At 48.5% G+C, this 26,656-nt stretch overlaps 1 protein-coding gene across 4 annotated transcripts in view; it reads left to right on the plus strand.

The window, feature by feature from the left end:
• Positions 1–26,656, plus strand: part of Phactr1 (phosphatase and actin regulator 1) — a 280,450-nt gene that overhangs the window by 210,989 nt on the left and 42,805 nt on the right. For 3 of the 4 annotated variants that reach the window (XM_076859204.1, XM_076859205.1, XM_076859203.1), the window contains exons 6-7: positions 7,439–7,760; positions 24,650–24,900. In XM_076859204.1, coding sequence (XP_076715319.1) covers positions 7,439–7,760; positions 24,650–24,900 — 573 coding nt within the window. The remainder of the gene's footprint in view (positions 1–7,438; positions 7,761–24,649; positions 24,901–26,656) is intronic. The other variant, XM_076859202.1, reaches the window with a different exon arrangement.

A 26,656-nucleotide genomic window follows, 5' to 3' on the forward strand; every position in this document is an offset into this window, starting at 1 on the left:
TCCTTGTTCCCTGCAAAGGTTCTCTCTCTCTCTCTCTAGCTTCTTTCACTCTATCAACTGAAACAGCTTTATGAACACCCCACATCCCCGTCAATCAGGCTGCAGGAAGAAACCAGTGTGTACTGTACTCTATCAGTCCCCACCGCCATAGGCACCACCCATGCAAGAGGCAGAGTGTCCCCCAACACGGGGAGGCAGCCCAGATCCTGTAGATACAAAGCATTTTGTTCAGCAGGAACTGTTCCAGGGTAAAGGCAGCATTTTTATCCCCAGATTTTTACAGGTGAAGAGACTGAATTCTAAAAAGGTTAGATACCTTTCCCAGCTAGTTGATGGCAAGGAATTTGGGTTTTCTGATTCCAAGTTCCGTGTTCTTTCCCACGGGCTCTCAGTGGGTGAGTGGTGTGCCCCAGAGAGCCCTGAAGTGTGGGCCACCCCCCAAGTCCCGCTGCCATGTCTCCTGGCAAACATGAAGAACTGCGAAGATGCTCACCTGGACGCCTCTTAGCTCAACTGCTTGCCCGGCTTGCCCATCGCCACTGGGCCTTGTCACCTGTTGTTTAAGACAGTACGGCCACCTGGCAAGTGCACCTTGTGTGGCTCTCCTGATTCCTGTCTTCCACCCCAGGCGGGAGGCATGAGGACAGTGGATCTCAGAGCCCCAGGTCTGACGCTGCAGATGTGCGCAGAGCTTTGCAGCTTGCAGAGAGTCTTCCCGTGGTGTGGCCTTCCGAGAAAACTGCGGGAGAGGCGGGGGATGTATTATGGGGCTCACTTCAGAATCTATCAAGACTATTTGTTGGATGCCTGTAGCATATCAATGACTGCACTAGGGTCTTGAACATCCAGACACTCTAACAGGCATGGAGACTTTGGAAAATTAAACAGGTACCCTCTGGAGGGGGACCTACCTCTGGGGTGACTCTGCCCTATGTCAGGACAGGCTTCAGGCTAGATTCGGCCCTCTGATCCCCCTAGCACCTTACTTGGGGACTGTATGGATATTAATCCATTTGCTCCTCACAGCAGGCCTGGATGGTGAAGAATACTCCCTTTCCACAGATGGGAAAACTGAGTCTTGGGAGAGCCAAATGTCTTGGGCAGAATAACAGTGCTTCTAGGTCTTGGAGCCGGGATTAAGCCCAACTCCTCTGAATTCTCAGCTGGTGGTGGCTTCAGCAAGACACTGTACCCTCAGCCTGCAGCCCAGCAGCTTCCTGTGGCCCCAGCCCCCCAAGAACAGCACCCAACCCAATCTCCTCCTGGAAGGTCCTTAGCATTCTTATTTGCCTCATAGGGGAGGGAACAGCCTCTTCAGAAATGAGCCCCCTTGAGGATGCATCTCAGACTTGACTATGCACAGATCATGTTTTGAATAGCAGATCCACGGTGCAGGAGAAGCTAGATACAAAGTTCCACCTTTGCCCGCCACCCTAAGACACGATGGGAAAGAAAACAAATGAAAGTTTATTGAGCACCTACTAGGCACCAGGTTCAGTCTCTGCCTATGAGTAAAACCGGAGAGGAAACAGCCACACTCCATGTGATTGAACACAGCAAGCAAAATCAGCAACGAGTCCAGAAAAATGAACTGTTTGAATTGACTCCATAGGAAATGCTATGTCAGAGAGAAGTTTGGGACCTATGAGGGTCCTAAACCCACCAGAGGGAGGATGGGCTTCCTGGAGGAAATAGTCAGTGATGATAATAGCGATAGCAACAAGAATTATAGCTACCGCCTATGGAGTCACTGAGGGCCGGCCCAGTCCTACACTGTTATGTACTTTGTCTCATTTTATTCTCATAAGAGTCCTGTGACATGTCAGTTGATCCCATTTTACAGATTGGAAAGCTGAACATCAAAGAGACTAAGCAACCTGATGAAGTGAATAGAGCTGAATGAGCTGCTGGTTTTAATAGTCTTACATTTCTTTTTTTTTTTTAATTTTTTTAATATTTATTTTTTAGTTATTGGCGGACACAACATCTTTGTTTGTACGTGGTGCTGAGGATCGAACCCGGGCCGCACGCATGCCAGGCGAGCGCGCTACCACTTGAGCCACATCCCCAGCCCCAATAGTCTTACATTTCTACAATGATTTTGTGCTCCTTAGCCCTGTGACTTGTGACACCTTCTCAGAGTGCTGTCTCCACCGAGGTCAGAGATGTCTACAGACCACTCCTAGGGCCCACGGTGGACCTGCTGACTCTGAATCCCTCCACCTAAGGGGGCTGATGAACATGACTTTGAGAAGTTGGCATCTTGAAAGAAAAAGAAAAGAGGGAGCCGCCTCACTTTGTTATACCAGTGCCTTACTCAACAAAAGAATTGAGTACATGCTTCTTCCTTTGATAACTGTACAAAGGACCCTCAGGACAAATAAATTTGCAGAAAGAGAGGAAGAAGAATCTAATGCATGGCATAGATTCTGTAGGAACAACCAAGCATCTGATTAAGTAGTTATTACTTGAGACAGCAATTTGAAGAAAGGCCCCCCAGGTACTGTAGCACATGCCTGTAATCCCAGCTCCTTGGGAGGCTCAGGCAGGAGGATCCACAAGTTCCAGGCCAGTTTTGGCAACTTATCTTGTCTCAAAATAAGAAATGAAAGAGCTGGAGGTGTAGATCAGTGGAAGAGCACCCCTGAGTTCCATCACCAGTACTGCAAAAAGAAAGGCTCTTTAGGTAAACATGACTAAAATGTCCTTAAAGCATTTTAGAGCAAGTAAAATTGAAAACTCTGCCCACAAGCTGAGTGAGGTGGCACATGCCTGTAATCCCAACCACTCGGGGGGCTGAGGCAGGAGGATCTCAAGTTCAAAGGCAGCCTCAGCAAAAGCAAGGTGCTTAGCCACTCAGTGAAACCCTGTCTCTAAATAAAATACAAAATAGGGCTGGGAATGTGACTCAGTGGTTGAGTGCCCCTGAGTTCAATCTCCAGTACCAAAAAAGAAAACCCTCTGCCCACAAGATATGACAAGATTCACAAAATACTCCGTGATTAATTATTTTATAAATATAAAATTCAATCAGAAGTGCCATTAGACAAATTAGTTTTAAAAATAACTTTTAATTGCACATTCTAAACTTAAAAGAATTTTTAGGTGAATTTATTTGTGGCAAATTAGCTTTTAGTAAACTGGCTTTGGGGCTAGTTGGTCTTTTACTATCCTATGGGGGCATAGGAATAGAATTTGGAAACCATCCTCGTGGCCTTGGGGCGGAATTGGTCCCGATGCTGGATGGAACGGATATTGACCCGGCCATCGCGGGCTGGCATGTCCCAGCCTCGGGCAGCATCCTGCTGCAGGCAATTTAGTGGCCCTCAGGGCTTCTCAGCTCCCTGAACAAGACAAGCCCCTGGGAAGCATTTTAAATCCAAATGCGTGGCCCAGAGATTCTGGTTCAGCCGGTCAGTCAGAAGGGAGGCCACCTCTTGTTCAGAGAGACGGACCAGAACAGGTTGCAGCCTGGCCCATTACAGATGCCGTGCTGACCCTCCTGTACAATCCCCCGGGAGGAGGGTGGCATGGGTGTGATTCTGACATGCTGCCCCCCGACACCACCCGACTGAGTGGGGCTGACAGTGACCAGCACAAAACAGAGAAGAGTTCCATGGGGCTGCTGGTCACCAGGGTCATGAGGGCTCCAGGGAGGAAGATCCGCAGAAGCGGGTCTCGAGTTGGGCACCAGAGGGCCAGTGCAGTTCCGATCCTCAGGCAGGAGCAGGGACGGTGCTCTGGGAAGTCGGAGCAGGTGCAGCAAGCACCGTGGAGAAGGGATGATCCTGGTGACAGGAGACCCAGCACGGAGCCTGCCTGGCTGAGAAAACAGAGGGGGCCGGGAGGGCAGAATAGGAGACCCCCGTGGACCTAGGCTGAGCTGCCCTGGGACTTGCAGCAGGGGCTGGGCCATGTGGGACCCCAGCCTAGCCAGCAGGTGCTTTGGGGAGGCATCTGGGTGGAGATGGATTAGAGGCCTGGGTCCTGTATCCACCCAAGAAAAGATGCCATCCCAGGCTGGCATGGTGGCCCAGGGGGCAGGGAACACCAAGGGAATACCAGGAGGGGTAGGTGGATGAGGGGTGGGCAGAAATTTGGAACGACAGAGGGTGTACAGCTGGTTCCAAATCTCGCCTGCAGATCGGTTATGGAGAGTGACTTGGTGTTAAGATATTATGGAAATATAAAATAGGCATTGATTGCCCTGTTCACCTGAGCAGCGCTGGGGCTCCTCAGCCATGCGGGGTTGGGGAGAGATAGGGACCGCCCAGCAAATGTGCAGACAGCAGCCAGTTTCCGCCTGATTTTAGTCTTTTTTCTTCATTTCTTCCCTTTTTACCAAATCCATTAAGCCAAAAGGAAAAATTATTTTCAGCGATTCGCCTTCATCCTTGGCCCTTATTTAATGTGTAGCCATGTGTAAGGAAACACCCAGAAAGGAGATGCAGGCAGTAAAGGAGAAGGGGGGGTCTCCGCACGGCCCCGCCCTCTCCTGGAGCAGGGGGAGTGGCCATGGCCACCACCCAGGGCCACCTGGTGTCTGCTTCTTGCCCTGTTTTCATAGAACTCCTGGGACTCTGGTGGCCGATTTTCTAATGGTGATGCCAAGTCAGTTTTGCTGTGGAGATAGATAGTGACAAGAAATGCCGTGATGGGCTGGAGCGTGTACAGGAAGCCGTCACTTGTCACGATGGTCAGAGCCCCGTGTCACTACTGGGTAGCAAATTCCACTCTGCCCTCCTGGCTGCACTTCTTCCTTCCAAGGGCATGAGCACCAACTGCCTTAGAGAAGCAGAACCTGCAGATGAAGGCTGGTGACGGAGGGGCCTCTGGGGGAACACCTCACACTTCCAGAAAGATTGCACTTGCTGTGCTGGGGCTCAAGGTCCCAGGAGCCGCAGGAGGGCACCTGCCAGTAACAGGAACTGGCAGAGAGGTGCGCTTGCTGCTGCGTCTCAGTGCTTTGGAACCAACAGCATCTGTCATGTCCCTGCACATGGGGACCCCAGTGAACAGGATGGCCTTTGGGGGCAAGCGAGCAGGAAGCCTTGTGGTTATGACTGGTTTGCTTTGGGGTGTTAGGGGAGCAATCTCATCAGGTCCTCGGGAACTGTTAGGTTTCTCTGTATGTAGCCATAGGATCAGCCGGTGGGTACCCACTGGCTGCATGATCCTAAGTTCGTGATCTACTTCATGCCCCATCTCCCTCCGGGACATCTGTCACGGGGAAGGTGTGGCTTCATCCAGCAGCAGATCATACTCACAGCGCCATCTGTAAACTTGGTGTGGGCCTCTTACCGTGTAAGCTGGGTGCTGAACAAGATGGTGAGGGTCCTGTGATAAGTCACACACAGCCACGGAGGTGCAGGTGAGGAGACAGGTCTGTAAATCGGAAGTGCTACATAGTGACCTCAGAATCTGTTTCTTCATCTGGAAAAGTGAGATGATAATGGCGCCTACCTCCCAGGCTGGCCGTGAGGATGAAATGGGTTGGTGTTGAAAAGCGTTCAGGACAGAACCTGGCACAGAGTAAACCCGGTACAGGTTGAACATCCCTAGTCTGAGAATCCAGAATTCAGGATGCTCCAAAATTCAGCATTTTGGTCCCTACAAGTGGACAGTTTCTGGTGGTTCAAAGTGAGCACACTTCAGTGTACTAAGTTATTAAAAAATACTGTGTTAAATCACCTTCAAGGTATGAGTGTAATGAAACATAAATGAGTTTCGCGTTTACACTCGGGTCCTCAGGACACCTCATTATGGATTGGCAGATGCTCCAAAGTGGGCAAGTTGCTGACCTCTGAAGCCCTCTGGTCCCAAGCATTTTGGATAAGGGACGTCATCTGTCTAAGTCTTGGCTGTACTGGTGACTGTCACCATCATTACTGCTGTTACTGTCAATACTGGCTCAGCGCATGTCCCTGGTACAGATTGGAAAGTGACATGAAGGTCAAGGAAGGTCAAGAAGACAGGACAGAGGAGCCACTCCACACCAAACAGGGAACAGTGACGTACAGAGACCCCAGGGATGGAAGCACCAGGAATTTCGGGGCCCTCAGGAGTGATCAGGAGTGAGGGTGCTTTCTTGGGTTGAGCCCTCACCTCCAGTTTCTCTGTGGATGGGGGAGCAGGAGCTGAGAGGTGGCCAGAGAAGACCGCAGCAGCTGTCCTGAAGAACACGGCTGAGCAGATCTCCCTGAGGGTGGACGCTGAATTTGGAGGATATAAGTACAGTTCCAGGGACAGTCTGCTCAGGGCTTTCCAGATACCATGGGAAGGCTTATTTCCAACTGGGGGACCCAGAGCAGAGTTCACAAAGACTGAGCCTGAAGAGAGGACCCCAATAAAGAAAGACCAGAGAAAGCCTTGGAGGGTGTGGCGGGGAGTCTTAGTCTGTGAACGGGGGCAGACTTGGGCTCTAGGAATGGCATTGGGCAGGACTGTGGAGTCAGAGGCCACGCCCAAGACAGACGGGCAGGTGAAGTCCAAGACCTCCCAGATCAAGAGGTGAACCTTGTGGTGTTCCCCGAGGGGACCACAGGTGTGACGTCCAGGCAGCCTGCTCCCCCTGGCCACGCCCTCCAGACCAGGCCTTTCCCACAGAAGCCTGCAGCCCACAGGGCTCAACCACAGCCCCCTCCAGGGCCGGGTGATCTCCAGGAATGTGGGGGTACAGAGGACTACAGGGTCTCCCCCAGAATGCCCCGGGGACTGGTCTGACCCCAAGCCCCCCTAAATGTGGCGCATCTCTGGGGAGCTTTGGTGGCACCGTCATGGAATCAACGGTTGGGTTCTGCTCCAAACGCCAGCAATTTCCGAGTGGCACATGGCTCGGTGACACTTCCTTATATTCCAACGAGCACAAGTTTTGCTTCACACACAAAATATTGCATGCACTTACCTTCAGCCCAGAGCGTAAGAGCTACATGAAACATGCACCCAGGGTCCCACCGTGGATGGCAGTGAGTGAGCCTGCCACCAGGTGCCTGCCCAGGCTCTGCCGCTACTCACAGTGGGATGGTCATCTCCAGGTGGCAGATGAGGGAGTTACAGTTGGCAGTATTAAAGCCCCTTGGGAAGGGACATGCAGTTAGTGGACTTGAGCCTCGTCCTGGCTTCTGTCCCTAAGATGTCAGCTGGAGAGATGTGTTCTTTAATAATGGCAAATCTGTAGATATCGAAGCAGATCCTGGAGGTTCTGGGACCGCCCCTGGGCTTCTGTGAGCAGAAGAGACATCCCCAGCCCCTTCCTGCTGCCTTCCTGGGCTCCTTATGAGCAGCTGGTGCACTTTGGGCAGAAAACAAGCTGGTGGGTGCATCTGAGCAGCCTCAGTTGATGCTTCACAGCCAGGGACCCCTCCTCGGTGTGGCCCCAAGGTGAGTTTCTTCCCGTGTCCCCATCTCACGTCTTTCTCTCACCCTCCTTCTGCCGCAGATCCTGGCGCCCCTGTGAAATTGCCTTGTCTGCCAGTGAAACTGTCGCCTCCGCTACCTCCAAAGAAAGTCATGATCTGTATGCCTGTAGGGGGCCCGGAGCTCTCCCTGGCGTCCTACGCAGCCCAGAAGAGCAGCCAGCAGGGCGTGGCCCAGCACCACCACACCGTCCTGCCGTCCCAGATCCAGCACCAGCTGCAGTATGGCAGCCACGGCCAGCACCTCCCCTCCTCCACCGGCACCCTCCCCATGCACCCCTCGGGCTGCAGGATGATAGACGAGCTGAACAAAACGCTGGCCATGACCATGCAGAGGCTGGAAAGGTAATGGGCGAGTGGGAGGCGGGGTGGGGGGGAAGACGGAGAGGGACAGGGGCTGGCTGGGGCATGAACCGGGGCTATTCCCTGCTGCAGGGGGGAAAAGGCTCGAAAGTAAAATCAGACCAAAAGCTGAATGTCCAAGAGAGTAGGGAAGAAAAAATTTATATTGTCAATCATCAAACTGTAATCACATTTACTGAAAAGACATAGTAACATCTATAGGAACATAGACACCCATGTTATTTCTCTAAACATGAACATGAACGTTTTGTCAAAGGATGTACATGTCATTGTGAATTGAGGTTTCCCCGGGACAGAGAAATGGGGAGACAATGCTTGTATATTCCATATCTTTTGGGACTGCTTACTTTTATTGTTGTGTATGTTACTTTTGTGATGTTCAAATGCAAACGTAAAGTTGGAAAAGATGAAGCCGGCTGGATGTCCCAGGGAGGCAGGGGGCGGGAGAGGTGGAGAGCGATACCCTTGTCCTTGCCCTTGTTCTTGCTCATGGGGGAACCAGAATGTTAGAGTTGGTTTAGATGCAGTTGAGCCTCGAATATATGGCAGCCAGAACCTGGGAGACCTGCAGAAAAGACCCCCACGGCAGGCCTGCAGCAGAGACTCCAAGTCCCCCAACTTAGGGAGACCTCTCATCTCTCACTTGGGCTGTGACTTGCTCTTGTGTGCGTGCACATTTGTGTGTGTGTGAACGTGCACGTGTGTGTGTTCAGATCCGTTCACCACCTTCCTGCCTGATGCCCAGGAAATGTCTGGGGTTTCTAACATGGTGTCAGGCACGTTGCTGGACCAAGGTGCCTGACCTGACGGGGAAACTGTTTCCTTCTGTTGGGAGGGTGTGTCTGAAAGGGACACTGGATGCACGTCCCAGGGTGGTGACTGCTGTCCGCTGGGTCCTACGGAGGGCGGACATTGGAAGGGTCAGTGGATCTCCAAAGCAGGGAGCCAGCGGCAGGATGCTCACACGGGCGGGGGCTCTCAGTGAGGTTTCCTGCCGCCCGGCCAAGAATTGTGTGTTTGGGAAATGGTTGAGGAATTCGGACTTGATGACTGTGTTCATACCGGCCCTTCCTGCCAAAAAGGAAAAGCAGAATTTAGTTTGGCACCTTGCCATCATTTTCAAGCATTTTTAATCATTAATGAGAACAAGAGTGACTTAACGTTGGGGCGGCACCTTTTAACCCACCACACTTACACACTGAAGTCGTCACCCTGGTCATTGTCATCTAATTACGGCCCCACCTAGGAGGCCTGAGAAAATGGAGAACTAAGGGGGGTGGATTAAGTTCCCTGTGGCCACCTACTCAAAGAATGATCCGCAAACGGCCTGGTCCCCATCTGCAACCACCTGAGCAGAGAAATCGAGAACACACTGTTAGATACTTTTATGGCCCATTTGACCGACATGATTTTATGTCTGATGAATCTTGGGATTAAAAAGGGTTTCACTTTTTGAACATGTTTATCACATTTGGCAAACGCATCGGTTTGTGATGGATTGAATATTGAAAGAAGGTACCACATGATCTGGGCAGCTGGGCCAAGGCTGCCTCTGTGCTTCAGGCCACCCCTGGACTCCTTTACCTCCTTCCATGTCCCTCCACTGCCACCCCAGGTCAGGCATAGGCTCCTCCTGGTCGGGCAGCGAGGACATGGGGAATTAGGGAATGCATCACTTCAACCAGATCGCCCAGGCTCACAAGGAAAAGCCTTCCTCCCCCAACTAAAGATTGGAGAGATTTTTTTTTCTGAGCATCTTTGTGATCTCCCAGGAGTCTTAGAAGGATCTGAGAGCAGGACAAGGTCATAGGCCACTTTCCCACGTGGTGAGAGAACGGTCACTATCTCAGGATGTCACCTTTCCATTCACTAACCTAAAAAAATGCTCCGTTACCTGTCCACGTGATTTCATCCTGAGCTTACCAAGTTTCACCCTGAAGTAAGGGTTTCTCTATTCCTTTGGCAATTTCCAGTCACCCCAAGAATGCTGGAAAAGGAAGAACACCTTGGCAGTCTGTCTGTCGAGATGCTCAGACCTTCTTCCCACGCTTGGGCTGTCACTGTCCCTGAAATCTCACAGGATGTCACCTGCGGCCCAGACACAAATTAACAGTAATAACATCAGACTTTGGGTCCTGCATTTGATAAATAGTGATCTTACCCATCGTGGCAACCGACCCCTGCCCATACCTGGTCTCCACTTGAATGGGCTCCTCCCTGGCCTCCGGAATGGCCTTCTGCATCGGCAAGAAGTTCCAACTGGTGGAATTCCTACCGTAAGAGAAAAGCGCTACCTGCCGTATCTCACATTTTCCTGATCTTGTTTCTCATGTCCCTCTTTTTTATGAAAGACTTTCGAATCTTTGAAGATGGTTACCATATTCTTTATCTGAGAATTCTTCTAGACTTTTACCATCTTGTGCCTGCTCCCAGAGATCGTGATCGATCTGTTTTGATTTGTATGAAGCTCGTAATAAGCCTGCTTGATTATTTACATCTTTGGCTAATCTGATTTGGGTAGGGGGGCAGGAGGCACATAATCAGGGAACCGGAGACCAGCTGCAGCAGACTTAGAGGGTGTGTGGTTATCCAGAGGCAGGGACGCTGAGCTGGAGGCAGCCCCGCCGTCATGATCAAGTGCATGGGTCCTGGAATCCACAGCAGGATTTGGATCTCAGACACACCGCCGACTAGCTGTGTGGCCCAAAGCATGTGACCTGACCTCTTCAGCCTTTCATTCCTCATCTGTAGGACAAGGACAGTGATAATGCCACCAACCTCATTAGGGTTATTTGTGAGGTTTGCAGATTTAATCCATCCTCATCAGACGGGTCGTTGCGTGGCACATTGTAAATGTCCAATAAATGGCGGTAAGCATTAAGAGAAATTGTATAGCACATAAAACATTTGTCCTCAGCGCCCCTAAAAGGAACATTGCAAGTGGGTTCGAGCCGATCTTGTTGGGGATTTTGTTTCTGCCTGTTTCCCCACATGAGATTGTCTTCATGATCCTCCTGTTGGTGATCCACGTCTTTTTGGAAGGTGAGGCTTTATTGGAATCGTGCCATGCTCTTTATTTTTAATATCTGCAGTGATCTCTCCAGTTGGCATCCCTCCTGGAGCTCAGACTTTAAATTCTGATTAGCCGCTCGTTTTCGCTCTGATGTTCATTCGTTTAGTCATTTCTTTGCGCTCTCGCTTCCTGTCAGTGAGATCTGGACCTCGTCTGACCCCGAAGGAATTCCAGGAGGGGTCTCAGGGGACTGCATGTGAAAGAAGTCCTTTGCAGTCGAAGGTGGCTTCATTTCTAGGTGCTCACAACATAAGCCTGGGGTCACCCTGGACCCCTGTCTTTTCCTCATACCCCGTATCTGATCGTCAGCGACTCTTATTTGGCCTCCCGTGGGAAGAGGTCTGGATCAGCCGGTCCCCCTCCTCTGGCTGCCCCTGGCCTCAGTGGTCATCATGCTCACCTCGCTTGCTGCTTCCCTCTTGCCTCCTGTCCTGCCCCTGGAGTCCATCCCAAGCACAGCCATCTAAGAGACCCTTGTTGGAAACCGGCTACCATAATAAAGTCCCTCAGCCTGGGTGGCCTCAGCACCTGGGGTCTATTGCCTCACAGTGCTGGCAGCTGGAAGTCCACAATCAAGGTGTCCCAGGGTTGGTTTCCTCTGAGGCCTGTCTCCTTGGCTCGCTGGTGGCCATCTCCTTGCTGGGTCCTCACATGGTCCTCCTCTGTGTGTCCTTCCTCCTCTCTCCTTATGAAGACGCCAGTCCCGTTGGATTAGGGCCCACCCCAACAGTCCCAGTGTAAGCTCATCACCCCTTAAGAGAACCTGCTTCCAGAATCAGTCACATTCTGGTGCTGGGGTGAGGACGTCAACGTTCGAGCTTGTTGGGGGTCCACTCTTCAGCTCAAAACCCTCCCGTGGCCCTCCATCCACTGAGAGTCAGAACTGACACCCTGGCCCTGGCCCGGTCTTCTCCTCATCTGTCTGTTGCTCTCTTCTTGGTCACTCCTGTCTCACCACCTCGGCCTTCTCGCCGTCTGCACACCCTTGGACGTACCCTCGGTCCGTCATGGCGCCTGTCCTGGAGGAAGTACTCCGAAAACACTGATGGGCGTCTGATTCCCAGGTGGGACCTTTCCTGATTGGTCCTATTGGTTTTCGCCAATATGAGGAACAGGGTAAAAACTTGCTCCTTCGTTAAGTTCTCTTGGAGCAAATCTACCATCAAGGATAAAATCAGAGGGAAATATCATCTGTGGCTCCTCCAGCAGATGGGTGAGGTGTAGGGACTCATGATTGATACTCTGGCTGTAGGCACCGTCCTTGAACTTAAAACTGAAAGTTGATGTTCAGAATTTTACACTGAAACCTGAAAAGAAAAACCATGCAGAAAAGGAGACGGGGAGTGAGACACATCCTAGGCAGATGAGAGGAAGGTTTTGACTAGGGTGTCAGGGGTGTTCACATGGACACAATCCTTGAAATGTGTGAGGAAAAACACAGTATTAATGAGTTTTTGTTACCATTATCATTCATATATTTCAGTAGTCAATTGATATTCTTAGTGATACTTTCTTTTCACCCAGTGAATTTTAGTGTAAGAAATTTTAATTAGGAGACATTTAGGTCTACTAGAATAAATTTGCTACCAGTGGCCCTTAGAAGTAAACAAAGTAGTACACGGCTAATAAATCCATCCTTCATCTATCTTCTCCTGTCCATTAGCAGATCAGGAAAGTTCTGCCATCTACTAGGAAAAAATCTCACTCAAGTAGAAACAATCTCTGCCAAGAGTAAGGAAGGCACCTGTTTACCAAGGGTTTTAGTTCATTTCATGCTACTATGACAGAGTACCGTAGGTTGGGTAACTTACAAAGAAAAAATATTATTTCTCACGGTTCTGGTGGCTAGAAAGTCCCAGGGGCCAGCAGCTGGTAAGAGCCTCGCCACACCACGCCATGGTGGAAGGTGAGAGGGTGAGAGAGGGCGAGGGATGAAGCCCAACTTGCTTTTGTGCTAACCCACTCATGGGATAAGAAGGTGAACCTTCTCATGAGGGCAGAGCGCTCACCGCCTCTGATGGTCCCATCTCAACCCTGCAACGGGGGATTCAGTTTCTGGCAGATCTCAGCCACAGCTCTTAGTAACCGGAAGACCCCTAACAGTCCTTTACTGAATACCCTTTCAGGAGCAGGCTTTGTGAACCCACTCCATGGCCCCTGGAGACTGGGCAGGTCTGCAATGGTGGGGGACAGAGTGAGGGGAGAGCAGCAGCGGAGCCAGTAACTGGTCTGGGGTTGTACAATGGTGGTCATCCAGACCCAGGAAGGTTCCAGAATCTTCTCCGACTCTTAGCAACACCTATCAAACACTGCAAGTCAAAGTTTGTGATAGAGATATAGAAAACCCAGTCTTTATTTTAAAATAACATTAATTAGTCCTGGTATATAAAAATAGCAATTGTTTATCATACCTCCTTTTTATATTTACATATTAGCTAGGGATGAAGTTATTACCGGTCAAGAATATTGCAGAAGGAATCATTTTTATATTGGGCAGAAGAACTTGAAATCAGTAGCCAAAAAAGAAAAACAATTCCCTTCCATCTCTAGAATTCTGTTTATCCCATGATTATTTTCCAAGCTTTCAAAGAGTACAATGGCCATTTGTAATCCTGGGATAAATCCATTGTACAGTGACAATTACTTCTCCTCACATTGCCTCCAGGGTCACAGGAAATTCTAAAGAGTAATACTGGCCCTGAGCTAGGCCATCCCCAGTTTCTTTTCACCTTTACCATCTGACATGCTCCATACATTGTTACACTTGTTACAACTTGTTACATTCATAATTGTTATATTGTTACATTGTTATATTACATTTATAAAGGTCCACCTGAAAACCAAGTCCTCCTTGATAATAACCAGACACGAGTTGGTGCCCAAGCACCTCAAACTCTGAAGACCTAGATGTTATTTGTTTATGAGTTGGCATGGATTTGAAGTCGGGTGTTTTGTTCATTGTATAGCAGACAATAGACGTTGCTCAATGAAATGTGTTTCCAGGTAAAGGTTCTCTTCTTCTATTGAATACCATCTCTTCGGTAGCTCACGCAATTCTGGTTAGACATTTATCTCTGCTTCTTGGAAGCCAGAGTTATCAGACATTTACTTTAGGTTAGTTCTTTGATTTTCAGACATCTCGTTATCATGTCTAAGTAGCTGCACAGAAATATTGCTTTTCCCTTTTAACACTGTTCCAAGGGGCGTGATAGGATTTCATCCCTCCTCCCCTTCAAGGCTGGCAAGCAAATTAGTTAGCAGAAAGTGAAAATAAGACTATAGAAAACCATTATTCTTTTGAAGTCTTGAGAGGATTAAAAAGGAAGTATTTTCTAAAGAAAGAGAATCCGATCTTGAACTTCTTCTCCCAATGCATGTTGATTCTTTGGTTTTCTTGGTAACCATTGTCCAGAAAGGTTTTGCAGGTCAAAGATAAAAATAGTAAAATAAGTGTCTTAATGAATTAGTGGATGTTATCTATCCTTTGTTGGAAATTAGTGGACATGTGATAATGACTGGCTTGTGATGAGTTGCAAGCGTTCAAGGGAATCTGATTACAACAGCAACTACCAACATGGACGCCTGCACAGCATTTTCTTCTGACTCTTCAGCAGCCTGTGAGTTCAGCAAGTGGGTGGCTTTATTTAACTGCAGAGGAACCAAAGACCAAGAGACAGAGCTGGTGAATGGCCCAGCTGTGGCTCTACCACGGTCCCCCTCATTTCATGTCCTGCCCTTCAGGTCCTCCCTCCTCCAGCAGAGTGTGACCTGGGACAGTCACAGATGTCCAGAGACAACGCCGAGCAGAAAAGCCACCATTGTTGGACATGTCCATCTGAAATGGAGATTGCTGGAGGGGCGGCCTGCTTTGTGGACTCGCTGTGTCTTATGATATGTTTATGCTATCAGCAATGTGGGTCATTGGTCCTTAGAAGGACAGAGAATGGGTTGGAAATATGAATTAATTTAAACCCGCTACCGCTTCTAGAAAAAGAAACTCAAAATACATTCTCTTCTCAGGAAGGCTCAGAACCCTGGTCTATATATAGAATGGCATGGCTTCCGCTGACTGAAGTCCAACCGAAAACAAGAGCTCTGATGGTTTCTTATCTTGGAAGGCTAATCCAGCGCCATGATAAACCACACAATGTCGCCTGCTTTCTTAAAATGAAGCTGATTGACTATTTTATTGGGCTCCAGTGGTTATTTCTGTCATTTTTCAGCCTTAGGCACTGTAATTTGTAGCAAAATTTCTCACACATTCTTGGTCTCCAAGAGGAAAACGGCTGATTGTTCTCTGAAAACCCTCCCCCTAATGCTTGCAGATGAGATCACAGAAGCTGTTCCTATTGAAGTTGAATTCCATCTTCAGTGTCATATTTGTAGATAATAAATTTCCTCTGTCCTTTGAGGCAATTAATGTCCTCTTTTTTTTTTTTTATTTCATTTTAAGAATCTGTGCATTTGGAATCAGACGCCGGAAAGCAATGTCCCTTTATTACACGGTTTTCTTTAGAAAGGATGGTAAAATGGTTCCCAAGGATTTTTAAGGGAGATTTAAGGGTTTTTAAAAAGTCAGTGATTTTTATTTATTTTTTTTATTATTTTTTTTTTATTTTACTTGTTTATTGAACCCAGTGCCTCACACATGCTAGGCAAGTGAGTGATTTTTAATCTTTGAAACTTGACCCTGATTCCTGCAAGAGTTTCAAAGATGTGTGATAACCAGTGGTGATGGGTCACCGTGACCTCCACGTGGCGGAGAGCAGGCAACAGTGTCGATTCCCTGGAGAGAAGGACCACCGATGGCATGACCTCCACTTCTTGTCGATCTCTTGGCATCCCTTACCTTATGAATTATTTAAAATACGATCTGTGCCTTGCCCTCTCCCAGCACTGAACAAGAAAGCCCAGTCCGCCTTTAATCTCCAAGTCTGGAGATTTCTCGGAAACACACCACCGTGTACAGGGCAGGGAAATGGGTATCTGAGGGCGCCCACCCGTGTTTCCCATTGGGTTGAGCAGAATCAAAGAAGAGAGGTGGGTTTCCCAAAAGAAGACTTATTCAAATGGCTTCTGGATGGAGATGGAACCAGGGAGAGGATAAAGCTTTTTCTTCCCTACTGTGTTGTGGGGACATGAGGAAGGGGAGTTTAAGTGCGCACCTTTCGTCAACCCAGGACCGCCATTTTGTTCTCAGGTGTTCCACAAGTTTCTGTGTTTAGCGTTGCTTTGGTCAACAGCAGGCCTCCTGTTCCATCCATTCCTCCTGTTCATTCATTTCCAGGAAGGAGAGTATTCAGGCTCCAGGGAGACTACAAGGACAGAACAAAGTCATCATCCTTGGGTGAGCTTACTTTTTAGTGAGGGAGGCAGATGATAAACCGATAAATATGTGATACGGAAAGCAGGGAGGGGACACTGGGGAAAAATTGAGCAGGGTAGTGGGAGGAGACAGGTGTTGGTGGCTTTCTGTACTCAATGACATATGTTGTCAGTGGGCCACAGTAGACACCAAGCCTATGGCACGCCCCCTTCCTATCGACCATAGTCCATTTTCCAGCACAGCCATTATTCTCTCCTCCACCCTGTGGCCTGCTCTCTCTGAACACACCTACCCGCACTGAAGGAGTCGCACCCCCATCTAGAATTTGAACCCACCTGTGAGTCCTATAGTAACCTCTAACCATGGGGCCCACTAAGATGCATTGCAAAAGAGCAGGTGGGTTGGGTGAACAGCTACCATCCTTGCTTTTCATTATAAAAAAAAAAATTATCACGTTCCATTTTTAAAATTTGGTGGCACGAATTGCATTTCATCATCGGATGTACAGATGGGGGGAAATAATGGTCGTTGCTGGTTCTCTGAGAAGGCGGACAGCACGGTTAATGGAAAGAGCCCAGGGTGAGAAGACTCAAGTTCATGTTCCCTGCGGTGATCACAGCCAAGTGATCACTGATGTTATCAGAGACTTATGTCCTCCACCATGAAATCAAGATCGTAGTAAAGGCCTCCTCAACTCTGCAGGTGTCGTGGAAATTAAATGAGATGATGAATATTTATAGTGCATTTTCATTGGATGCATAAAGGACCATCGGTACGAGCCATTGAGGTTCTTCTGAAAGATGCTCCTCCTCCTTCATCCTGAGGTGTGGGATCCCCTGGTTATTGAAGCAGTAGCATAAAAATATTCCAAAATGGCACACTTGTCCAACATCTGGTGAGTGTCCCGAATGCTCTCCATCCCTAGTACATGAGCAGTACGTTATTTGGAGCTACACAGAAGACAGGGAACCAAGGCTCATCTTTTACCCCCTGGAGAATAAGGCCTTTGGTGTTTGTTTGAATTCATTATAAAATATTAGCCAAAGAGAAAACGTCTAGCTATCTTCTAGCCCAGCAGCCTCACCTTACAGAGCAGCCTAACTCTGGAGTGAACTGACATCCTGGAGTGAAGGAATGGGAAATGCTGTCACCTTAGGCTCTTTGTTGCCTCTTCTGGGCACACATAGAGTAGAAAGCACATAGGTACCAGGACTTTCTTCCTGCATAGATCTCTGTATCCAAGCCCTTTGAATTATCTTAGGAAAGAGAACTCCAGATCACTCTGTCTCAAACCCTAATTCTCCTTCACAAGGATACTTTCCTTACAATAGCAAGACTCTAAGGGTCATGGAAAGTTGTTTTAGTGAATTCAGTGGTGGAAATTGTGTTAGTCAGTGTTCTGTTATTATAACAAATACCTGATAGAATCAACTTAAGAAGATAAAAGGTTTATTTTGGCTCACAGTTTTAGTAGTTTCAATCCATGATCAGTTGACTTTGTTTCTGTAAAAGAGGTTCCACATCATGGCAGGAGCATGTGATAAAGCAAAAGTGCTCACTTCATGGCCAGGGAGCCAAAAGAGAAAGAGAGTAAGGTCTCCCAATCCCCTTCAAGGACACAACCCCCAACCATGACCTAAAGACCACTCACTAGGCCCCACCTCCTACAGACTCCACCACCACCCAGTAGCATCTCCCTGGGGAACAACGCTTTACCACATTGACTCTGGGGGACACTTAAGATCCAGACTATAACAGAATGCACAATGGCCAACTCTGATTCTGAGATCCTTGAATTCAAATATTTGATTGACTTTTCCATTAGTTTCCAAAGCAGGCTCAATAACAAGGCTGGCGTGTGAAGATAATTAATAATCAGCCTCTGTCTTTGGAAGGCTCTCGGTCATTGCGGGCAGGGGGGTGGATACTTAGCCATGTGATTACCACACAGTGTGACAGATGCCATCGCAGAGGTGGGAGAGGAGGCTGTGGATGCTTTCCGTTGGGGGAAAAAAATCAGAAAAGGCTGCTCCCCAGATATGGCACCTGGGCAGTCCCTGAGGGATGGAGAGGATGATCCTGAGGGGAGAAGACCAAGGCAGAGTGACCTCAGGAGCAATGAGAGCAGCAGGAAAGTCCACAGGGTACCTGGGCAGTGGCAAGGGGCCTGGGGTGGCCGGCACACTGGGAGTATGGTAAACAGTAGGAATGGAGTTGAAAGGCGTGGTGTGTATGGATGGGTACTAAGTGACAGTCAGATGGTGCACTCATGCACAGTAGGGTGACGACAGATGACAATAATGTATATTTCAGAAAGCTTGAAGAAAGGACTTTTGAATGTTTTTGCCATGAGGAAAGAGGTGCTGGGGCGGAGGGGTGTGGCTTGGGGTAGATGGCTTATCTAGCATGCACAAGGTCCTGGGGTCAATCCCCAGCAGGCGAGGGAGGGCGGGAGGGAGGAAATGGGTGTTTTGTTTTTTGTTTTGTTTTGAGGCAGGGTCTTACTACGTTGTCAAGTTCGTCTCCAAGTTGCAGTCCTCCTGCGTCCGCCTTCTGAGTACCTGGGATTACAGGCACAGGTCTCTGTGCCCAGCAATTTTTTTTTTTTTTAACCATAAAAGAATGATAAGTGTCTGAGGAGATAGACATGTTCACCTCATTTTAAACATTACACAGTGGATACATGTATCAAAACATCACTTGCTGCCTCGTAGATATGTTCCATTTTTATGTTTCTAGGTATCAACAAAAATTTTTAATTTTCAGAAAAAATTTTTAAAAATAGGAATTCGGGGGTCAGATGGTAAGACACCTCTCACTCCCTGCAGTTTTCCGTGAAGCCCTTCAGAGCTCTTTCCGTTGAGATAAGATCAGACCCATTTGAGGGCAGCGTGGAGGGTGGGCTGGGTGCTGTTGACAGAGGGCATGTTCTGGAAGCAGAGGGAGTCGCAGAGGCATCCATCGGTAGACTGCCCAAGTTCAGGAGCACCTGCTCCCTTCTAGCCGAGTGACCTTGGCCACGTGCCTTGGGATTTTCCTCCTTAAAGTGAGGAGATCACGATGGTCTCTCTCTTAGGACTGTGGTGAGGCTTGCCTGATGCATTTTAAAGGTGAATTCTGTGATTATCTGCCGTAAGCCAGTGAAAATCAGCCCGGGCTCCATCCAGGCGGTGAGGATGGGATGCTGTATGTCTAGTTGTGGTTTTAGTGGTGAGTCAGCCTTGGGAAGAGGAACAGTGCGCAAACCCACGTGGGATGAAGCCCCGTTTGAATTCCAAACAAACCAAATGCTTCGTGCAAAGAGTTTTGATGGAATGGCCTAGGATAGACGGGGTTGTGTGAGTCCGCGCCTCCTCGGGGGGTTAGGCAGCTACTCCGGGAGAGGTGGTGACTCTCACTGAGGAAGCTGCTGAATTGGACAACATACGGGGAGAAGGCAGTTCACTCAGGAGGCAGTTCCCAGATGTTGCATCAGAGGGGTAACTGCTCCAAGTGCAAGCGACTCACCAAGTGGGACCGAGGTAGCAGCAAAGTGCCGGCACAGCCCCCAGAATGGCACCCTGAGGCACTGTAAGTCAGGATCCGGATGATTCTCCATCATTCAGTGAATGTCCCTCCTGCTGATGTGGGCAAAGCCTGCTCTGACCAGTATTTATCCACACACGATGTCATCCGTGACTCCTAAAACGAGTTTAAAACAATCTTTTATAAAATTTGTAATATTTCTATTAACTATGCCTATGTGTATGGATAATGCCTATTAAAATATATCTATTATAAAATAAAAATGTGCATGTGCATTTTACCCGTTATAAACACAAAGGACTAGCATATAAATTCTGTGATAACAAAGATTATCATAGGTTTTAATAGTGTTGATTTTTAATGATAAAAGATTATCCAAGGATATAATAGTGTTTAAATTTTTGAAAAATATTGATCTAAAGAAAAATATCACGTAGTAACAGTACAAATGGACTTCCAAGATGGCTTACATAAAAAAAAAAAAAAAAAAAAAAACTGAAGGAGGCATAGATGTGATTGTGGCTTAGGAAACATTAGTGTGGGTCAGGGGTCAGGAAAATTTCTCTTATAAAGAACCGGGTAGTAAATACCCAAGTCTCTGTTGCCACCGCTCCACCCTGTAAGTGCAAGAGCAGCGTGGTGCGTGGCAGAGTATCCCCACCATCCTGACTGGCGGAACGCGGTGTCCAAGTGAAACCATTCAACTTGGTGCCCCAGGAGCAGCCGGATCGTGGCAGGTGGAGCACCGTTTACTCTGGCTAGCAAGACTCCGAGTATTTGCAAAGTAGTGAGGCCCATTTTTCATTTGTGTTGTTGACAAGGCGTGATGTTTCCTCCATTTCTCGTGGGCTCAGTTAATAGGGTTTGTGTCCAAAGGACACAGTCTCTTAAGTATCGCGGTTCAGTTCCTGGATACTAACTATCATAACAGAGTGAGTTCAAATCCCACCCTCTTCCTTCCTCACCTCCTGTATTTGTGGACTGATTAATGAGCCTCTTAAGGCCTCAATTTCCTGCTTCATAAAATGAGGATAATGGCACCTCCCCTGCAGGGTTATTACAAACATGAAAGGAGATGCTGAGTGTGGAAGTTTCTAGAATGGTGGCCAACACATTGAGTAAATGAATGTTCCCTTTCCCACTCTCCTTTTTTCCCTTCTCTGTCTCAGTTCTATGCGTTTGATGAAGATGCCCATCTGGTTCCTATCTAAGCCATTGTTAAAGAATTCTAACCAATCTGGGAATACCCAGAGCCCTACGATTTATCACTAGATGCCCCCTGAAAAAAATTTTAATTATTTAATTATTACCCTTTGAATATGCTTTTCAATCATTTACAAAACCACCGAAATATCAGTCATTCTAGCCAGTATTTCTTTTATTCTCCAAAAGACATGAAGAAATGACTGAAGGTCCACTTTGTGTCTGAGATGGTACACGTCTCACCAGGTTTAACCATGGGCTTGTAGACGGATGGCAGGACTTCTCTTCAGCAGCAAGAAACTTGTCCTGTCTTCTCCGGGGCAGCTCTGGTATATGAAACCAGCATTACTGACACTGACGTCCTCTGGGTGGCCCCTTCCTGCCCACCATCTCCAGGGAGCCACGTGAGATGAGGTGCCGCGCTTGAGTGGGTTCGGTTCCTGGCCTTGAGCAGTACAGCTCAGACCAGGCTAACTGGATTCTCCACCATCGCGTTTTTCCTGGAGCAGTCTGCACTGGTTTTGTGGACTGGAGAGACCTTCAGAGTCCTCACCCCAGAGGCGACTAGATCCAGGTTTTAGATAGTTGCCCCGACGGCAGTTTGGAGAACTGACGGCCACTGACCTTCTGAAGGCCATTTCGATAACTAAATGGGGGTTCTCATAGGTCATGCCAACTGGATAGTCCACATGCACCAGCGCTATTAACGAGGCACGACTCACCCAGTTTTGCCCAGTTTTGCAACTGAGGAAGTTGAGTCTCAGAGAGGCTGAATAATTTGTCTCATGTCAAGAATTTTGTAAATGGCAAAACATGGACTTGCATCTGTCGGCCTTCTCCAGAGGAGGTCCCAGCATGACCCTTCGCCTCGTCCTCAGCCCCGCTCCTCCACCCTGTCTCTCATGGCTCTCCGTAGTTGTGTGGGTGGGTTTATCTGGGAATGGCCTTCCTCTTAGTATCTTTCCTGACACATACTTAACCTTCAACGGATATTTATTAATAAAATATTGTAAAACCCTTCTGATGGATTCCCCTAGGTTCCTGGGAAACACCATCTTTCTCCAAAACGAAAACGAGGCCTTCTAGCATATGCTAGATGCACACTTGAGGAAGGGGATCTGGCTGGCCGGCGGTCTCCAGCAGTTTCTGGAGCACCCCCACCAGGCGGGTTTTGCCTCCATGACTGATCGCTGTGTCACGAGGCTGGTAGCACGTTTTTGAGGGGCCCCCCAAACAGCTGGTTCCTCCATACAATCCCCTTCTATTCAAGACAGTCTCACGTTTCCCCCTCTTTAAACATTTTATCTTTATTCCATTACAAATATAGACAATTATAACATGAGCTTATTACCACCTGTATGAATGGTACAGATTCATGGACTTCACCAGGACATTTCTCACGTGCATGTTTAGCTGGGGAAAGAGAAACCACAGCTTCTTGTTTATCATCAACCACCAGCGAGGATGCGCCTCTGACCTTCCTCTGCAAACTATTGCTCTTTTCTTTGGGAGCTTTCTACCTTAAGGGATTCTTTCCACCTGTTTTTCATTCCCAGCTCTCCATTTTTATCTTCAAAGATCTGGGCCTGCATAGGAACCATTGCTAATTCAGCTATAGAGAGGGGGCAGAGGCGGGCTGGGGTTGTGGCTCAGTGGTAGAGTGCTTGCCTAGCACGTGGGAGGCACTGGGTTCGAGCCTCAGCACCACGTGAATAAATAAAGATGCCAGTGTCCGATATTCTGTCCAGTCCTCCCAGAGGACATCCCTCAGTGCTCTCTTTCCTCCCCCATCACCCTTGCTATGAATTAGCTGGGGAATGGACCTCCTCCAGCCATGTAATAGGATGCTGCGCTTTTTCTAAATACGGGCTTTCATCCCCGTCTGTGGTTGAAGGTTTGATGTTTCTAAGTTGATTGAGTTTACTGCCTTGAACATCAGAGCGCGAAATGTGTGAACTGGATTTTCTGTTTGTGTTGTGGCGGAGTCACGTGAGAGATAAGAAGAGAAGAACAACTGTTTAGAAACAGTGAAAGGAGGAAAGTTAATTGAATTTGAATTAGACGTAGCAATAATAGAAAGCGTAACTGAAAACTTCAAAGAAAACTCAGGCTTGTATACGTCATATGATTTCTTTTGGATAAAATATTTGAATGTAAAACTTACTGATGGTGTCAATAACCTCACAGCCCGTTTTCTTGTGAGTGTCCAACACTTTGGGATGGTAAGATACATTAGGTGTTCTAAGTATCTTTAAATGGAGGATAGAAATTCCACTTCCAGTGAATCTGAAATAGAACCGGAGTCCAGTTCAGTGGCAGAGGGTTTAGCTAGCATGTATGAGGCCCCAGGTTCAATCCCTGACCCTGGGGAAAATGGCAAAAGAAATATGTATGTGGCCTGGGCTTGAAGCTCAGTGGTAGAGCACTTGCCTAGCACATGTGAGGCACCGAGTTTGATCCTCAGCACCACATTAAAATAAATAAATAAAATAAAGGATTTGTGTCCATCTACAACTAAAAAAAAAAAAGAAAATATTTTAAGAAAACTATGTATTTCTGTTCCCCTATTCTCATTATTCTTGCTGAGCTTCAAAGTCTGTCATTATAAGGATTCTAAATTGCTATAGGATCCTCAGATAGACTGCATTAAGAAAATAACTATTTTCCTCATATTCAGTGATATGTATTTCTTAATTTTCTAAGAGTCAATGTATCATACTTGATTTTTTTTCCACACAGTGGATTGACCCAGGGGCATTTAACCACTGAGCCACATCCCCAGCTCTCTTTTGTGTTTTATTTATAGACAGGGCCTCACTGAGTTGCCCAGGGCCTCGCTAAGTTGCTGAGGCTGGCTTTGAACTCACAATCCTCCTGCCTCAGCCTCCCGAGCCACTGGGATTACAGGCGTGTGCCACTGTGCCTGGTTATCACTTTTTTTTTAATTGAAAAATACAGTGGATCTTAGTACAGTTGATCGTAGTTGGCTCTGAGAACATCATCATCCATCTTAGACAACTCACCTACAAAAGCAAACAAACAAAAGAACAGGTCGGTGTTGCCTGCAGCTGCCACCCGATGCCATGCCTGGGAGAGAACCTGCCCTGACCACGTCTGCCTGGTGTCACAAGTGGGTCTCCAGGCTTCTGCTCGTCGAAGCTCTTTGTCTTTCTCTGCATCCCATACCCGGCATTCCAAGCCACCTCTCCCACTCACAGCCCCACCCGTCACCCTGCAGAGCGCTTGAGACCTAGCGCCTCGCTGGTTGCCTTTGTGTTCTGGAACGCTGGCTGCACCGTGGCGGAGTCCTTTACCCTCCCCTGAGAGACACACAGGCTGCAGCTGAACCTTCCTTGGGTCCTTGGAGATATCAATCTGAATCAGAAATATCTGCAGAATTAGAATTCCTTTCTTACAAATCCTAAATCGTGGTGAGCACCTGATCTTCCACCTTAACAGATGGCAAGCGTGCGGTCGGCGGCCATGAGTCCATCCACACTGTTGTGCCGCCGTGACCGTCGTCAGGGAACTGGGACTCCTATTTCCTACTCAGGGCCACTGCCACAGTGGTGGTCAGGGAACCGTGCCGTCCTGAAACGATGATCTGTAGAAACGGATTTAGATTTACATCAGCTGGCCGACGCCTTGTCTCTGGGGACCGGGGAACTGGATTTTAAAATGGCACCAAGGCCTTTCCTGGCCGAGTTAGCTAACACGCCTTTCCTCCTCCCCCTTCTCTTCCAGCAGCTCCGAGCAGCGAGTCCCCTGTTCCACTTCTTACCACAGCTCTGGTTTGCACTCGAGTGACGGTGTCACAAAAGCAGGACCTATGGGCCTTCCGGAAATAAGACAAGTGCCAACTGTTGTGATTGAATGTGATGACAATAAAGAAAATGTGCCTCATGAATCGGACTATGAAGACTCTCCTTGCCTGTACACAAGAGAAGAGGAGGAGGAGGAGGAGGACGAAGAGGACGACAGCTCCCTGTACACCAGTACGTGCATCCGGGCCCTCCTCCAGGGGGCGGGCAGCATGGTGCCGGGGAGCTGGCCCAGCTGCCCCAGGCTCCCAGGGTCCCAGGTCTGCTGTGAACTGACTGTGGTCATGGGGAGCCCAGGTAGCCTCTGGGAGCCTCAGGTGCTTCCGCAGTAACACCAGAGGCCAGGTGGCCTCCAAGAGCCCGGGGAGCTCTGAATGCTGCAGCACCACTTAGACGGCTCCTAGGTGGCTCTTAGATGGCTCTTAGATGGCTCTCTTGGTTGCACCCTTAGGATGCCACGCTTCCCTCAGAATGAAAGGGAGAGGCTTAAAGGTCTCTTCCCTCCTAGAAAAGACACAAATACTAACCACTGGGGTTGCAGCAGATATTTGTGTAAACACACCTCACCAACTTTAAAGTCCTGAATTTAAATTTGTCATTTAAGACCTCTAAGTATGCTAAGAGGCAAGAGAAGAAATAGGAAAAGCCAAAAGTCTATCACTCTGGCCATGAATGGTAAATGTCAGTGGTGTGAGTACAATCTCTCACTTGGCCAACTTTATAATAAATGAATTTGTGACAATAGCAAACATTTATTGAGTAAATACGGTGTGCCTGAAAACTTGCTAAGATTTGTATCCTCTTAGTAACACGTTACAACAGCTTTAGGACATAGACACCATTTGCCCTCATTTTACAGATAAATAAATGAAGGCAGGAAAGTTGCCCACATCCTGGGATGGTATTCCAAAAATCCCTTGGAAACTAAACCAGTGGAGGATGAAAGAACAAAGCATTACTAAATAAAATCCAAAAGAATCCACAAGCTTGTCAGTCAGGGTGTGTGTGCACACCTGTGACCCCAGTGACTTGGGAGGCTGGGGCAGGAGGATCACAGGTTTGAGGCCAGCTTTGGAAACCTAAGAGAGACTTGCTCGTATCTTCCTCTCGCTCTCTCATTAGCCAGCTTCATTTGAGACTGGGTCAGAGGCCTGATGAGCTATGAAATGAGGCAAGTCATTTCACAGAGAGGAGCAGCCAAAGACTCCGGTGATGTATGACCGGAAGCAGCTGCTGGGCCTGTTTGCCTGGTGGTGTCCAGAGATGGGGAGGCTTTACGCCAGGGTTTCTTGGCCTTGCCCTCCTGATTGTTGGGACCAGGTCGTACTTTGTGGTGGAGGGCTGGACTGTGCCCTGCACTGAAGGACAGTTGGTGGCTTTCCTACTGCCACCCCAACACTATTCTAGACTGTACCAGATGTCCCCTGGGAAGAAAAATCACACGGGGTTCAGAACCACAGATTTATCCCTGTTGTCAGGAGGCCCTGCCCTGGCTGCTCAGGAGCCCGCAGGTTAAAAGGGAGTAAACAGTGACAGCCTTGCTGTCCTCACCTCCACCCCGGCCCCCACAAGCCCCACATTGTCCCCAGCTTCATGCTCCTTCACTGCCCCAGCTCCAGGGCAGCTGACCCCTTCTGCCCCCGGGAAGCTCCCGCCCCGCACGTCGCCCCTGTGCCTGCCGCCTGGTGCAATCTCACTCCTCCCCCTGGGGTCAGCACCTCCTCCGTGAACCTTGCTCTAGTTTCTTAAGGCCCTTGTCCCTTCTCCTCCTCGTTTCCGGAGGGCAGGGACTCCGTCACAGGCTCCTGTGGCTCACCATGTCCAGCCACAGTGCTAGGCGCAGACGTGGTCATGGCAGGAACATGGGGAACCGAGGCCTTCGCCCCCCAGGTGCTCAGCCCTTGGGGTGTTTCTTCCTGCCTGTGGCGGA

This window comes from Callospermophilus lateralis, chromosome 6, assembly GCF_048772815.1.
Source record: "Callospermophilus lateralis isolate mCalLat2 chromosome 6, mCalLat2.hap1, whole genome shotgun sequence".
Classification (NCBI taxonomy): Eukaryota; Metazoa; Chordata; class Mammalia; order Rodentia; family Sciuridae; genus Callospermophilus; species Callospermophilus lateralis.